Source organism: Gymnoscopelus braueri (assembly GCF_963280865.1).
Source record: "Gymnoscopelus braueri genome assembly, chromosome: 22".
NCBI classification, from domain to species: Eukaryota; Metazoa; Chordata; class Actinopteri; order Myctophiformes; family Myctophidae; genus Gymnoscopelus; species Gymnoscopelus braueri.
In genome coordinates, this window is record NC_137624.1 from 11303904 (window position 1) to 11321499 (window position 17596).

Below are 17596 nucleotides of genomic sequence, written 5' to 3' on the forward strand. Positions count from 1 at the left end.
TTTGTGCTCTCAAGAAATCCATTGATAACACATACCAGTAAACAACAAATGATTATCAGCTAATTCAGTTTATCGATCGATCAACGTAATTGTCACGACACAGTTACAGGTAAAAGTGAGGTGAAACTCTTGTTTATGCAGGCTTTCACATTTGCAGTTCAAGGAGTAAAAAGATAATTAGGTAAGTAAATAATGGGGGTAAAAAGGGCACAAAAAGCCTGAAAATAGCAGTTCCCAGAGTAAATGTCAAATGCACTTTCACCAACCCCCCCCCCCCCCCCCTTCCTCTCGTTTATTTGCGTCTTTATTATTCTTATGCAGTCTGAATGCAGTTTTCTTTTTACTATTCACCTTATTCCTATAAGGTGGATGTGGCTTAAGGGCGGGCGGGCAGGTGGAAGGGCCACGTGACGCTCATGTCACTATGACTCAGCCATAACCTATTATAAGGAGTTCCCAATATACTGATGACATCAGGGATCTCTATTTATGGGCATTCAAGGGACACTGATAGATACAGAGATCTCCATATATGGGCATATTGGTCGGATCGGAGGTGGGACGCAGTAGGTGAAAAAAAAACCTACGTCTCTCTAGACGAAATTGAAATCTCGAGATTGAAATCTCGTCTAGAGAGACTTAGGTTTTTTTTTTTGGTTGCATAGTGTTCTGTCACTATGAACGTCAGATCTAAAAAAAAATATAAAAAAAAAGGTATTAAAATATGTGATCTAACGCAAGGCCTATCCGCTCAGGTTTTAAGCTGTGGCAGACCCGGGATGTAGTTATGAAATGTTTCTACTGTACCATTCATCCTAAGATATCATAACATCATAGAAAAGGTAAGAAAACCTTAGTCCAAAATTCTCCTTTAGGCTTTAATGTTCCTTAAATAGAAAGTCTGAAAATGACTTTAACATTAACAATCTGGTCTTTATCCAGAGCTAGTGGTTATAGTATGTTAATTAAATTCCGAGGAGTCCATTTGGTTACATTTGTATACTCTTCGGAGCTACCCCGCAACATTGATCCCAGGCTAACAAGGAAGAGTAATCAATGTCATTGTAATGTCATGCAGTGGTGTAACAGTTCGGAGTTCAGAGACAGATGTGCCAGAGTACCCGTTGCACCCATATGTCTGTCTGTCTGTCTGTCTGTCTGTCTGTCCCTTTTATGCCCATATATGTAGATTTCTATATCTGTCTCATGTCCATATATGGAGATATCATCTGTCTCTGTCTGTGTCACTTATATGCCCATATATGGAGTTCTGTGTCAGCCAAGCCCAAATATGAGTTACTAGAGGTTCAGGTGGATCTAGAGTTCAGGCCGCTGTGCCGCCCTCACACCACCGATCCGACTGATATGCCCAAATATGGACATCTCTGTCTCTGTCAGTCTTTGTCCCTTTTATGCCCATATATGGAGATCCTTGATGTCATCAGTATATGACCCTATATGGGCATAAAAGGGACAAGGACTGACAGATACAGTCCTTGTCCCTTTTATGCCCATATATGGAGATCCCTGATATAATCACTATATACCCATATAGTATGGGCATGCCCCTTTTGTGCCCAAATATGAGGCTGACTGATTTTTTTGTGCCTGATGCCATGATGACCAATTGAGGTTAGACAGCATACTCCATATATAGGGATTTGGGGATTTATCTACATTTTTGGACAACCGCTGATCCAGATCGGCACAGATACATGGGGACACACAAACAGACTCACTCAGACACACACACACACACACACACACACACACACACACACGCAGACATCTATGTAATCTATAGGATTCAATGACAAATCCCGACGACCCCCCCCGTCACCATGACTCAGACTTAAAACCTATATATTTCCACAGCAGCTACACCCAAATATGGGTCATCATACTCAAACAAATCATTTAAGGATCCTTATACATTTTCAAATGAATAAGGATCCACATAAATGTGGGTACAACTCCTGTCGTTATGGTTACTACTGTGATTCGGTCGTGTAGGCGTTGTCCAGAACCGCTGATCTGACCATTAGGCCCATATATAGGCATATATGGAGATCCGGTTGTCCAGAGCCACAGATCCGACCATAGGTCATGCACATATATGACGTCAAGTCCAGAAAAGCCACTCTGACCTATATATGCCCATCTATGGGAATGGTCACGCACTGATGACATCAGGGATCTTCATATATGGGAATAAAAGGATAAGGACTGACAGATACAGACATATCCATATATGGGCACAAAAGGGACACAGACAGATGGGTACAACTAGTACTAGTACTCAGACATATTGGTCAGATCGGCTGAAGACATTTCACTGTGTCCATATTTGTTGATTTTTGGTTGCTATTGTTACCTGATACTGTTGATCAGAGTATTGGTAGGAATTTCTGATGTCACGGATCCACATACAGTATTTGGGCAGGACTTACATGAAACTCCATTTTTGGGTGAGACTGACATCATAGTGACATCATAGTGACATCATAGTGACATAGCTATGATGCGAGCGTCAGCAGCAGAGCTTAATACGGGACAATGCAAGAGTGTTGTGGCAGTATCGTGAGAGACATTGAGTGATCACCACCTCAACTGAGACCCCAGAAATATCAGCGACTATGGCAGAAATGAAGAAAAAGATTCTAATAGTGGGAGATGGAGTCTGTGGGAAGACCTGTCTATACAAGGACCACTTCCCAGAGATCTATAGGCCTACATTTTACGAGCGCGAAGACGCTAACATTGAAGTGGATGGCAAACCGGTTCAACTAGCGTTTTGGGATACAGGCGGTCAAGAAGACTATGACAGACTGCGTCCTCTTTGTTACTCACATGCTGATGTCATTCTCATGTGCTTCTCCATTGATGACCCGGACAGTCTTGAGAATATCCTGGAGAGGTGGGCCCCAGAAATGAGGATCTACTGCCCTGATGCTCCCATTGTTTTGGTGGGAAATAAAATGGACCTGCGCAATGATGAGCACACCCGTAGGAAGCTGGCCAAAACGAGGCAAGAACCTGTGAAACCAGAGGAGGGCCGTGAGATGGCAAACAGGATTGGTGCCTTTGCGTACATGGAGTGCTCTGCAAAAACAAAGGATGGTGTGAGGGAAGTTTTTGAGATAGTCACCAGGGCTGCACTACAGGCTCGGCAGAGGAAGAAAAGAAAGAAGAAATGTAAATGTCTTCTAATGTAAATGGTAGCACATGGGGACTACTTAATGCATGGATCAAAGGGGAAAAGGAAAGATTATAGGTCCAATTCCCCAAGACACCCACACAGAGGTTTATACTACAGGTGCAGAACTTTACTTTTTGTCTTAGACTTAATAAACACAAAACAAAAGTTTTTTTGTCAGTATTCATCTTTACTTTATATTTTATGAGTTACTAGAGGTTCAGGTGGATCTAGAGTTCAGGCCGCTGTGCCGCCCTCACACCTACATCACACCACCGATCCGACTGATATGCCCAAATATGGACATCTCTGTCTCTGTCAGTCTTTGTCCCTTTTATGCCCATATATGGAGATCCTTGATGTCATCAGTATTTGACCCTATATGGGCATAAAAGGGACAAGGACTGACAGATACAGTCCTTGTCCCTTTTATGCCCATATATGGAGATCCCTGATATAATCACTATATACCCATATAGTATGGGCATGCCCCTTTTGTGCCCAAATATGAGGCTGACAGATTTTTTTGTGCCTGATGCCATGATGACAAATTGAGGTTAGACAGCATACTCCATATATAGGGATTTGGGGATTTACCTACATTTTTGGACAACCGCTGATCCAGATCATCTAGATGTGGAACGGCACAGATACATGGGGACACACAAACAGACTCACTCAGACTCACTCAGACACACACACACACACACACACACACACACACACACACACACACACACACACACACACACACACACACACACACACACACACACACACACACACACACACACACACACACACACACACACACACACACACACACACATGTAATCTATAGGATTCAATGACAAATCCCGACGACCCCCCGTCACCATGACTCAGACTTAAAACCTATATATTTCCACAGCAGCTACACCCAAATATGGGTCATCATACTCAAACAAATCATTTAAGGATCCTTATACATTTTCAAATGAATAAGGATCCACATAAATGTGGGTACAACTCCTGTCGTTATGGTTACTACTGTGATTCGGTCGTGTAGGCGTTGTCCAGAACCGCTGATCTGACCATTAGGCCCATATATAGGCATATATGGAGATCCGGTTGTCCAGAGCCACAGATCCGACCATAGGTCATGCACATATATGACGTCAAGTCCAGAAACGCCACTCTGACCTATATATGCCCATCTATGGGAATGGTCACGCACTGATGACATCAGGGATCTTCATATATGGGAATAAAAGGATAAGGACTGACAGATACAGACATATCCATATATGGGCAGTGGGCACAAAAGGGACACAGACAGATGGGTACAGCTAGTACTAGTACTCAGACATATTGGTCAGATCAGCTGAAGACATTTCACTGCATATTTGTTGATTTTTGGTTGCTATTTCCAATATGGCTTCCGTGCGTAGGGTCTATTCCAGCATACATTTAAAGTTAAATATCCTATATTAAAATTGCCTAATGGGTTGGCATAGAGTTCCCACTGCATCTACACCCAAATATGGTGTGTGTCATGCTGTGACAGTATGACATCAGACACAAACAAACCGTGTCATAATGACAGACTCTAAGAAATCATAATGAGGTTCCATATAAATTAGTACAACTAACTCGGTCGTTTCGGTTACTACTGTGAGTCGGTCAGGTGTTGTCCAGAGCTGCCGATTTGACCGATCCGCCCGCCCATATAAAGTGAAAATGATATACGCCTGTATATGGAGATCCGGTTGACCAGAGCCACAGCTCAGACCACTATGCCCATGTATGGTCGTGCGCATATATGGGACTGTCAGACTTCAAACTCGGTGCACGCACCGGCGAGGACTCAAGGGAGTGCGGTGCCTGCCGTGAGTTGTTCGGACGACACGGTTTGTTTAGGTCTGATGTCATGCTGTCAGTCAGCATGACACACCCCATATTTGGGGATCTCTGTATCTGTCAGTCCTTGTCCCCTTTATGCCCATTATTGGAGATCCCTGATGTCATCGGTATATGGCCATATATTGGAATGTCAATATATGGGCGTATCGGTTGGATCGGCGGTTCTGGACAACTGCCGATCAAACCGGTATTTTTGGGGCTTTTCCTGATAGAATACAATAGACTGACAGGAAATGGGGAGAGAGAGATGGGGAGTGACACGCAGCAAAGGTCGTCGGGAACAGGATTCGAACCTGTGACACTTTGTCAGGCTGCATTAGCAACCTAAGTGCCCGGACCGCTATGCCAGCTGTCCGGGCCAAAAAGATATATATTCTTTTACTGGTTCATGGCACAAGGCCAACAGGATGGAACTGTGTACCCCGTTAGAGCAGGGGTTTACAAATGTTTTCAGCAGCCCAATTTATTAATCATAATTAAATACTGGAATGCTGGCTCTCAAGAAATCCAGTGAAACACATACCAGTAAACAAATGATTATCAGCTAATTCAGTTTATCAATCGATCAACGTAATTGTCACGACACAGTTACAGGTAAAAGTGAGGTGAAACTCTTGTTTATGCAGGCTTTCAGATTTGCAGTTCAAGGAGTAAAAAGATAATTAGGCAAGTAAATAATGGGGGTAAAAAGGGCACAAAAAGCCTGAAAATAGCAGTTCCCAGAGTAAATGTCAAATGCACTTTCACCAACCCCACCCCCCTTCCTCTCGTTTATTTGCGTCTTTATTATTCTTAGGCAGTCTGAATTGTTTGTATTTTCCTCCAGTTTTCTTTTTACTATTCACCTTATTCCTAAAGGGCGGGCAGGCAGGCGGAAGGGCCACATCGTCACGCTCATGTCACTATGACTCAGCCATAACCTATTATAAGGAGTTCCCAATATACTGATGACATCAGGGATCTCTATTTATGGGCATTCAAGGGACAATGACTGATAGATACAGAGATCTCCATATATGGGCATGTTGGTCGGATCGGAGGTGGGACGTAGTAGGTGTTCGGGCCGCATAGCAGCCCAAGCCTCTAGTGTTTAAAAGTGTGCAGTTAACTGCAAGTCTTTTCATTACTTGTCTCATTTGCATTGCCTTCCTAATGTTGCAGTACCTGATTCTGCGACCCAGCAGATGTCTCCAATGACCCAAGTTTGGGTCCCGGCCGACAGTTTGCACTCCAGCTAATCTAAGCTAAGAAAGAATCTTTCCAGTGGCAGCCGCCACATAATGCAGGGAAGAGTTTTGGCTAAATAGGCTACAGTATCATTCTGTGAACGTTGTTTACCACTGGCACAAACAACAAAATACTTTGTGCCCCCAACGTAACCAGATTCTAGAGTGTGTGCTGGAAAATGTGTCTAGCCAGTTTGTTTATGCTGTGTTAGAGCATAATCACGTATGTATTCTAGTCTCTCATTTCCAATAACGGTCTTAATGTCCAAAACTATGTGAGATTTCTCAGATGAGTTTAGGCAGTCGGCACCAGGCATAATGTTCCAGTCTGCTTTTTCCATATCCTGTCAAAACCCATTCGATAATCTAAACTCACGGAGCAGAGTGAAAGTGAATATTTGTCTTGGCTTCCAATGTGTCGGGGAGAAAATTAGCCATGTGTTAGAATAACAGCACAAGTTCTGCAGTAATGTAAATGTCCACTTCGAGAGTGTATTGTGCGTGCGTGCGTGTGTCAGCTGTCTGCTGGCTGGCAGGTAGGTAGTGTAGCTGGGGTGACAATTCAGGCGCATTTTCATTGTAATACCTCACCACCACACACACACACACACACACGAATGCACACACACATACACACGATCACACATGCACAAAGGCTAACGTGCACACAACGCACACCCCCCCCCACACACACACACACACACACAAAGGCCTCAGCCTCTCTTCTACCAACCACAACCCTGGCTTGGGGGAAATGATTTTGGTTTTCCATAAGAATGATGAGTAAGGCAGAGTGAGTTGCTACATTTAGTTTTCCACAATATTTTCTTCTCCCTCTCTCAACAACCCCCCTGTGCTAAAGTTCCTGTGCTTTCTTTCAAATTCACATTCCATGGCGAGGAATATAAAATACTCCGGGCCGTGAATAAAGCCACAAAGAAGTCCACATGATCTATTTGTATTCGACGCAGGAAATAGAGGATTAATAAATAATCAAATATAATAATTCAATGAGCCAAGTTGCAGTGTGGGGGCCAGTTGGGTTTCCTCCCGTTGACATGTACTGTAAATGAGCCTACTAATATCTTTCCCTGCGTTTGCACCGCTGTTGCTTTTGCTGTAGTCAATGGACCGTGGCCGCGGGAGAGGCGACGGTTCAGGGGCAAAAATTCCGGAAAGCGCAAATAAAGGCAATGTTTCATATCCAGTGAAAAAGACTATTCATTGCCGTCTGCACTCTACCCTCAATTCACTGCGCCCCTGCATGTGAGCGCAGTCAATGGAGCATGTGGTCATTGAGAGGCAAGATGGCGGGAAAGACACAAGGCTGTGTCAAGGACGTGACAGAGAGCTCAGGGGGACTACAAGCCACAGTCGTACACAGTGAAATCGTCAGTGTTAAAGGCGGTGGTGTGAAGTAACTCAGTACATTTACTCAAGTACTGTACTTAAGTACACTTTAGGTTTTCTTTTTACTTTAGTGGAGTATTTCCAATTTTCCAATACTTTTACTTTTACTCCACTACAATTATTTGAAAACTCTAGTTATTAGTTGCATACATTAACCACTTCAGCCCTACATACATTTCGGCCATTTGAAAATAGCAGACCTACAAGCACACAATGCGTCGACGCATTGTGAGCTTGTAGATCTGCTATCGTCAAAGGATCTTTAGACATTTATACATTTGAAAACTTGTGAAATGGGACATTCTGCATAATGAGTACTTTTACTTTTATACTTTAAGAATATTTTGATACCAATACTTTTGTACTTTCACTCAAGTAAATTTTGAATTCCGTACATTTACTTGCAACAGAGTATTTCTACATTTCAGTATTGATACTTTTACTTAAGTACAAAATGTGAGTACTTTTCCCGCCACTGGTTAAAGGGAATGTAAGTGATATTATTTTGTTAAAATGAGTGCAGCTGCATATTCCAACTGCGATCATTGCTACAGAGTGTTTGTTCAGTAACAGGGCTCTCTCTCCAGCTCTTTAGTAAACACAAAATACATTTTCAGGTCGGGGCGGGAGATACCAATTTGATCCAATCAGCAGAGAGCAGTCATACATGGATTTACATGGATTTACAGTGTGAGCACAGGGAGCTCTATGGTTTCTTTGTAGTATTTGCAGCGCTGGATATGCCGGCCTCCAGACAGCACAGACTTCTTTGTACACAGAACATATCAGTGAGGTGGGGAGGATGTGTCCGCCCACCACTGCCAGAGAGTCACCATCAGATTCGGTGTCAGTGACGTCTCGGGTTCCTTTTATCCGGACCCGCCGAACAGAGGCGGTGTATTAAAGCTCGTCTCCCAACACACATATCAAAAGATGCTGCTGGCACTTTGTCAAGACAAGGATGTAATGTGTAATGAGATCTCGGCTGTTCCGAGTCGGTCCCTGTGAGAGTTCCCCCCTGCCAAATGTCTGAGGCCGGCCGTGGGTCAAGCCTTTCTTTGTGATTTATGTTCTTCTTTATCAGATATAATGAGCGTTCTCACAATTAGCTCGGGCCCACACTATCAGAAGCCCGGCCTCGATGTCAGCGGCGACCCGACGCACACGCAGCTGCCTTATTTAACGACGGCGGGGCGAACGCAGGGTTCCCGTTTAATGGGCGGATATCGCAGCCACGGCCACAGCCGTGGCTCGTTACGGCATCTCATGAGAATGGCTCGCACCTCGTCACCACAAAGCGCCAGCTCTGCTTTTCTTTGCCTGCGTTCTAACTTTCAGCCTTTGAGGTTTGGTGGGGTATGTAAATCACCTCTTCCGAGAACCAGCTTGGTGACTGTAGGTGTCAATGGTATAGTCGTAAAAACAACAGATTCAAACAAACGACGATGCATCACGCACGTGTTAGCTTAACTCAAGCATCAGTAATCGTCGTTACCGTTAGATGTTAATGTTCAAGATAGCTCGTAAAAAAGAGAAGAAAACATGAGCAAAGCCTGAGCCACGGGGAGGTGTTATGGCTCAAATATTACCCCCATCTCGGTTGTCATTTGAATATGCTTGCCCTGTAATAAATTTAGGCAACGACATTGGTTATGGTTGTAAATATTGTGACTTCACAGTAACAGCAGCCTACAGTGTGTGTGCGCACTTCCTGTGTTCAGCCAAGACAAAGAGCCTTGATAACAAAAAGATTGAATTACGTGGATCCACAGGATCCACATGGGAATTGTGTGACTCCAATGTGGGTCACAGACTTCATGTGACCCGCCTGTGACACCACTCATCTATGACAGCAGTTGTCCATGACATAATGTCAACAGTGATTTACTTGAGTAAAAGAACAAAAGTACCAAAAGCAGAAAGTACTCATTAGAACTCATGCAGAATGTCCCATTTCACAAGTTTTCAAATGTATAAAAATCTTTTGAAAATAGCAGATCTACAAGCTCAGAATGCGTTGCATCGCGACGCATTGTGAGCTTGTAGATCGGCTATTTTCAAATGGCCGAAATGTGTATAGGGCTGAAGAGGTTAATGTATGTTTTGTAATAATAATCAAAATCTACAAAGTAACTAGTAACTAAAGTTTTCAAATAATTGTAGTGGAGCAAAAGTACAATATTTGCCTCTGACATCATGATGTAGCGGAGTAGAAGTAAAAGTACTGAAAATTGTAAATAATAGAAATTTTGTACTTAAGTACAGTAAATGCACTTAGTTACTTTACAACACTGGTTTTGAGCTTGTATAGTTTGGCTATTTTCACAATATTTATCTGTTACCTGTTACCTATCCACTTCGTGCCTTGTGGCACATAAGGCCTTCACAGAGCGCTTCCACTTCTCACGGTCAGCTGCTGCAGTCCTCACTTCAGACCATGATTTCCATCCTGCTTCTTTTCTTTCCTTCTCGACGGTACGCCTCCAGGTGGTCTTTGGTCTTCCTTTTATTCTTTTCCCTTCTGGTGCCCAGGTCATTGCTATGTTGCAGTCCTTGTTGTGGTCCTGCCGTAGTATGTGTCCAATCATCTTCCATCTTCTTAGCTTCACTTCCTCACTCAGCGGCTTCATCTCAGCTCTTTCTAGCAGGTCTTCAGTACTGACGTGATCTTGCCAATGTATACGGAGTATTCTTCGTAGCATCTATTATGGAACACATCAACTGCCTTGTTGTCTCCTTTGTTAATTTTCCATGTTTCACATCCGTATAGCAATACTGGCACCACTAGTCTTGTACGGTCTATATTTATCTGTGGAAGAGTCAAACTAAATGTAATGTCTACTGCTTGTCAGGGTGGGCGATCCCCAGTTCAAATATGATTCTTTTGGATGGACCACGGCCTGAAAAGTTTGGGAACCCTTGTAGTACTGTATGATACTCAAAGGTTTCAGTCCGATCAGAGCCCCATTGACTTCCATTATAACATTCAAGTTAATATTTAAACAAACTTCCAAAATAACATTAGTGGAGGTACTTCTGGCCTACTGGCAGCGTGCACAAGACAGTTGTCGCTGGATTAGCTCCAGACCCACAGACACACTGATAACGGGTACTGCACAGGTACTGCCCACAAATGATGGCTGTCGCCCGCAAATGCCGGGTACTGAACTAGCAATACACAAAAGTGACTATGTGAAAAAAGAGACATTTAGGTCCTCAGACCATTATCAGCACTAATTACAATTCACAATTTTCAATTTAGGCATCTAGCAGACGATCAGTGACATACGCAGGGTGTACTTTTTGCTCCGTCACTGATCACATGACCTCAATCAATTATCCAGTTCTAGGCAACATAGAAGGGGGGGGGGGACTTTTTTCTTATTTCCACACAACAGCTCTAAGGTGTATTAAAGACATAGTTCAATGTTGAAAATGAGTGGTATTCCCCTTTAACCAGAGCATCTTACAATAAGCAAGGTAAACGCATACATCAAATGCAGAGAGACAGTGTACTGTAGTGCCTCTGTGAACTAGGATCACGAGTACACCAAGAACCTAACATCAGTCTAAACAATTACTATCAGAATTACTATAGGATACCAGGTAAACAATGAACCTAACATCTGATGTCCCATAACCTGAAACGTGAACAGACAACCAGCCAATTAGTGGTAGTCAATGGCAAAGAGGCTAATTAGCCTATTAGATATATTGTGGCTACAAGGAAAATACACACACGTTACAACCCATACAGAAATAGACAGCATGCATTATAAATAGATCCAACATTGTCATACTGTACCTCTGTATCGTATCAACTATAAGAAGAAATAGGTCGGAGTGTAGAATAATATCATGCACAAGTCACATACAGTACAGAACTCACGCCATAAATACATATTACAGTAGGCAGCTACAAGTAGCATACAAAATAACGCATTCACAAGGAGGGAGGCCACAGCTACAAATAAGGCCCCTGGGGAGAGAGAGCTGCTCAGATATGATACAACTTTGTGCAGTGTGTGTCTAATGGGCCTTCTCACAGAGGCAAACAATCATCACTGTATCTCTTTTACATAAGAATATGGTCAGAAAATGGGTAGTTTTGTACGACAAGTGTATGTTCCAAATATCCCATGAGCACATTAGCAAATGCAGGACCAAAACTAGAACACTGAGGGCATAAATGTATTTTTTTTTAACCAAATCACCTTAGATTCTATTTTTGCATCCAAAGTGCATCAATTATTTTTGTCGGTGCAACTGTCATGAAATGGCACTGCAGTAGCGCTACAGATATTCAGTGGTGGAAAAAGTACTCACATGTTTTACTTAAGTAAAAGTATCAATACTGCAATGTAGAAGTACTCTGTTACAAGTGAAAGTCCGGCATTCAAAATGTACTTGAGTAAAAGTACAAAAGTATTGGTATCAAAACCACACCATAAATTATTTTTGGCACCCATCTACAGTAACAGACAACAACATCTACTTCCGTTCATATCACCTGCGTGATGCGTAGCGCCACTGAGTTCTGCAGCCAGATCCAGATGTTCAGAGATCGTTTCGCCGTCCTCTCTTCTTTTTTTTGCAGCGCTTTCCGCATCCAGTGTGAACCCAACATTATGAATTATGAAAATAGGTCGATGCAAAAGGTGGTATCAGTGACAAGAAAGATGACAATTCTCTGTCATTAACTGTAAATTAACAATTTCCAGAGCATTAAATGGGGGTCCGTGGCTTAATGCATATCAAACTGGGGGTCCTTGAAATTGGTTGAGAATCACTGCTGGAATGCTCACCAAATTATGTAGACCATGATCCCCACAGCTCCACCAATACCCATCAGCCCTGTTAGTCTTAGAAGCATCTTCTTAGCATAGGCACTCAGCATTCTCCTTCTGCTTCTTGTAGGCCCTTCATCAGGAGGAGTTGGGCCCTGCACGCACGCACACACACACACACACACACACACACACACACGCACGCAGCATTTAGCTAGAGTCTGACTCATGCCAGATTTCTTTGTACACATTCAAAATTCACTAGTACCGAGCCCCCAGGATCGGGAGGGCTGGTTGAAGTAAAAGGTAGTGGCCAACTCTGGTACTGCATGCATGGGCCCACAATGTGTATGAACATGATGACGCATTAAGGAATCTATATGGCCTCAAACCCTAGTGTGGTTAAATTGTTGTATGCAAGATCTACCGTTCAAATCAATGTCAATGGAGTTCTAACAGATCCCTTTGAGATAGAAAAGGGAGTTAAACAGGGCTGTCCGGTCAGTGCAGCTTTGTACATTCTCGCCATTAATCCACTGTTAAAAATTATAAATAAGGATGGGAATATACAAGGAATAACCATAAGCACAGGTCAGACAGTAGTGGCATTGGCTTATGCAATGCAAAATTAAATGGATATTGTAATAAATACCTTGAATTGTATGAGGAAGTAGCTGGAGCCAAATTGAACTGAGATAAATCAGGAGGAGTCTGGATGAGAGTAGAGAAAAACCACAAGTAGATGTAATGGTTAAAGATGAAATTAAAGTTTTGGGTCTGTATAGAAGTAAGGAAAACTGGGAGAAGAGAATCCCAAAATTACACGAGGAAATAGATAAATATTGTCTTATAGGTCCAAAGTGGAAATACAGAAAAGCTATTTAATATCGACACAAATTTTTCACTAAGAGAAAGATCTTGTTCCGCAGATATGGTAGAAGAAGATGAATATTGATTGGAGCACATTATCAAGTAAAAGTATTTATTCTATGATTAATTAGGAAGTAAATGGGGGCATGACTCAATTTGAAGGGTTAAAATAAGAAGAAAATGAAATATGTGCAAAAACATCTATTCAAGAAATGTATCATACGAAATGCAAGACGGAACTTTTCTTATCTCCCAAAATAAGCTTCCAGTTAGACATGTGTTGAGATGGTGTAACAGAGTTAGCACAACTGAATGTCCTGTACCCAACTGTTGCCATCCTGAAACTCTTCAACATTTCTTGTTTGAATGTGATAGATCTAGAGAAGTATGGGCCAGCAAGGAAGGAATTGGCTTCAATATTGAAATAAATAACACATCATGCAGGTATGGTATATTCAAAGAGATAATAGAGAAGGAAAAACATGAATTCACTAGGTCAAGTTCAAACAATCCCCTATAACGTTGTTTTTAACCAGATACTGACCTGTCTTAAAAGGGCCCGTACTCTTGATAAGGTTAGAAGAAAAGAAACACCTTGGCATCTTCTAGTTTTTTAACAGTAGGCCTAATGAATGGAAGAAATACCTACGTATGTCTGTTGTTTGATGTTTTTTATTCATTACTATAAAAAATAAAATAAAATGTTCTGATAGTGCTCGTTACTATAGAGTGTCCTGTCCATATAAGGAGTCTCCATGTCTCTCCAGCTCTTTATAAAACAGAAAATGCATTTTCGTTTCAGTTTCAGTTTCATTTCCAATTTTATCCAATCAGGATAGAGAACTCAATCAGGATATAGATTAAACAAGTGAAATTGGAAGTGATGACACTAAGAAATGAGCAGGCAAAATTAGAACTGGAACACTATAAAAATTAAGCTTAAAAATGGGTACTTTCTCCTGATTGGCTGAGATTTTGACACCTACCAGAAAATGTATTTTCTGTTTATTAAAGAGCTGGAGAGACGGGGAGACTCCTGTTACTGAACAAACACTCTATAGCAATGATTACTATCAGAATATAGTGCTTTAACCTTTAAAAAAAATACTTTTTGTTTTAACCCAAAAATATCACTTACCCTACCTTTAACTGTTACCACAGAAAATGTATTTCCCAAAGCATTCATTCCTAGTTCATTTATAACTTTCATATAATTGTATTGACTAGACAGCAGAATAAAATACATGTTACTATGCAATATATCAAGGCCAAAGTCACACTGTACTGGGACACTTTCAAGTTAGTTTACATGCAAATGTCTCATTAGACCATGGGACTGGGCAATTGTGTACCTTGAAGGAATTGCCATTCACCGCACAGTGACTTTTTCTTCTTTTTATATTACCACATAAGAAATGTCAAATCTGTGGCTCTACAGTGTCAAAGACACCGCAATATGAGTCACTGAGGGGGAACATATCACTCAGCATGCTATATGCATCTACACATGACTATATAATTATGGCAATCTATCTTTTTTTTAATGAGAGTTTTTATATGGGGTGCAGAGAGAGAGAGAGAGAGAGAGAGTGAGAGTGAGAGAGAGAGAGAGAGGTGACTAAATGAACCGTCACCAGATTTAGATTTTATTCTAGGTATACATTTAGGGGACCACTACTCTCCTGATCTGAAAGTATTGATTGCGGTATGGTTAAGTGAGCAGGCCAGAGGTGAACCATTTAAGAACTTTGTAAACAATAATTTGAAGCACTTTGAAATCAATACTGGATTGAATTGGGCGCCATCTAAGAAATGATCCAAGTACAGAAGTAATTTATTCCAGTGAATACAATGGCTGCAGCATTTTTAGCTCTGGTGTCTTATAACAGTCTTTTTGGCAAGTCCAGTAAAAACGGTATTGCAGAATCTAGACAAATACATGCAGTTCTTCAGAGACCAAGACATGAATCTTATTTCTATGGAGATGCTTGACCGCTAATGCTAAGACATGTTATTTAGATAGTATGGGTTTGATGTTTACCTGGTATCCTAGTTTCTTTGAAGCACTAAATTGTTTTCTTTGCACTATAATACGAGACCATTTACCCTGTCATTATTGACTTGGGTTCATAACCTATCATTTACCCTGATCTCGCTCTGGTTAAGAGCATCTGCCTAAACTGTAAAAAGTAGCCTTTTAGAGGAAATCCAGTGAAGAACAGGGCTAATTAAGACTGTTAATTAAGGAATCTAACATATGAAAGGCCGCACTCAAGTCTAACTACACCAAAATTCAGAGTTTGCTCCAATTTAAGACTAAATTATGTACTTTTTTCTGTGCTTTTTCCATTAGAGCAAGTACGAGTTAAATCCCACTCTACAATTAAATTAAAGTCCCCACAAGGACCGTCTCTAATTTTCCTCCCACATCCTAATAAATATCACTTAATATGTCCAAGATAGACATAAGCAACGTTCAATTAGATGGATGTATGATTCCTCCCCTAGCTTCATGTGGATACATAGACAGTGTCCTCCAGTGACTCATAGCCTTCTCATATAATATCATATTTCCTGTGATTCCAGACTTACATAAACCAAGGCTCTAAACCACTCTTATGGAAGACTTAGAACTATCAATTATAGGACAGTCAGACATGACCAATGTTTGGTCATCACTCACTGGGCCGACCACGTAATGATCTCCCCCTCCAGCATTTAAGGGAGCTAATAATGATTTAATGGACAGAGGTCAGCTTAGATAAACAGCAGCCTCATTCTTGACTAGGATAGCTACTAATTACATCATGCAGGAGGGGGCTATAAGCCTGTTTCAATATGAACAGGAAGGTAAATAACCGGGTGCGTATACAGTATGACCTCCATAGGGATGTAGCCCTCGAGTCTATCACCCCTGAATGACATGGGAAAGCTGACAGTCCCAAACCACAAGCACTTAGAGCTACACTTTCATGTTCTACCTGAGATTGGAATACAGGTCCAGTGATGTAAAGTAACGAGGAACATTTACTCAAGTACTGTACTTAAGTACAATTTTGAGGTACTTTTACTTTACTGGAGTATTTCCAATTTTCAGTACTTTTACTTCCACTCCACTACATCTCAGAGGCAAATATTATACTTTTACTCCACTACAATTATTTGAAAGCTTTAGTTACGAATTACTTTGTAGATTTTGATTATTACAAAACATACAATACCCACTTCAGCCCTCTATACATTTCGGCCATTTGAAAATAGCCGATCCACAAGCTCACGATGCGTCGCATCGAGCTTGTAGATCTGCTATTTTCAAAAGATTTGTATACATTTTATACAATTTGAAAACTTGTGAAATGGGACATTCCGCACAATGTGTACTTCCTACTTTTGGTACTTTAAGTACATTTTGATACCAATACTTTTGAACTTTTACTCAAGTACATTTTGAATTCTGGACTTTTACTTGTAACAGAGTATTTCTACATTGCAGTATTGATACTCGTTACTTAAGTAAAACATGTGAGTACTTTTTCCACCACTGGTAGTGGTCAGACCAGACCACAGGATCTAAAATGTTCAATAGAAGAGCAGGGAGACCAAATAGACCTCCACAGTTGTATTATATTGTATTAATTTACTCTTCCAAGCAAAATTAAATTGTATCACAAACATTTACAGTGTAGCTTTAAACACTATTATACTTAGTTGACCATGGTCCCACAGGGCTCTAGACTACCGAAAATGTCTTGGATCTGCAATTTTCACAGAAAGTTCGCCCCCAGAATAAGGCGGCTAGGGTTCATGTAGCCTCGATCTCCAGGCTTTCATTTTTTATTTTTGCTCAAAAATAAGAGCCTGGACCAGCCTGTTGACGTTCGTGGAATAGGAAGTGTTTCATTTCCCCAACCAACCAGAGTGCAGTGGGCGTCGCTCCAAATGCTGTGACGTCAGGGCTCTCAATCATAGACATATAAAGGTAGACGCCTCCTCTGGCTCTGAAGCATCTGTATGGCGGACGCGCGGGGGCGGGACAACTATATTCTGACAAGTCCTGGAAAAGATGCGCTGTGGTTGGCCAGTAGTCAACACGCTGTGATTGGCCAGTGCCCGTTCCCCCCGGAAATATGGCGGCCACCATACCAAACAGGTCGCTCCAACGAACTGCAGAGGCCAATGAGGTATCTAGGTTTCTATATCTATGC

General features: G+C 41.6%; 1 protein-coding gene across 1 annotated transcript; it reads left to right on the top strand.

The window, feature by feature from the left end:
• Positions 1–2636: 2636 nt before the first annotated feature.
• On the top strand, positions 2637–3215 carry LOC308078828 (transforming protein RhoA-like; the record flags this gene model as incomplete). Its single annotated transcript, XM_080420174.1, has 1 exon — positions 2637–3215. One exon carries the CDS (start codon positions 2637–2639, stop codon positions 3213–3215), a length of 579 nt encoding a protein of 192 aa, XP_080276300.1.
• Between the last annotated feature and the right edge of the window lie 14381 nt (positions 3216–17596).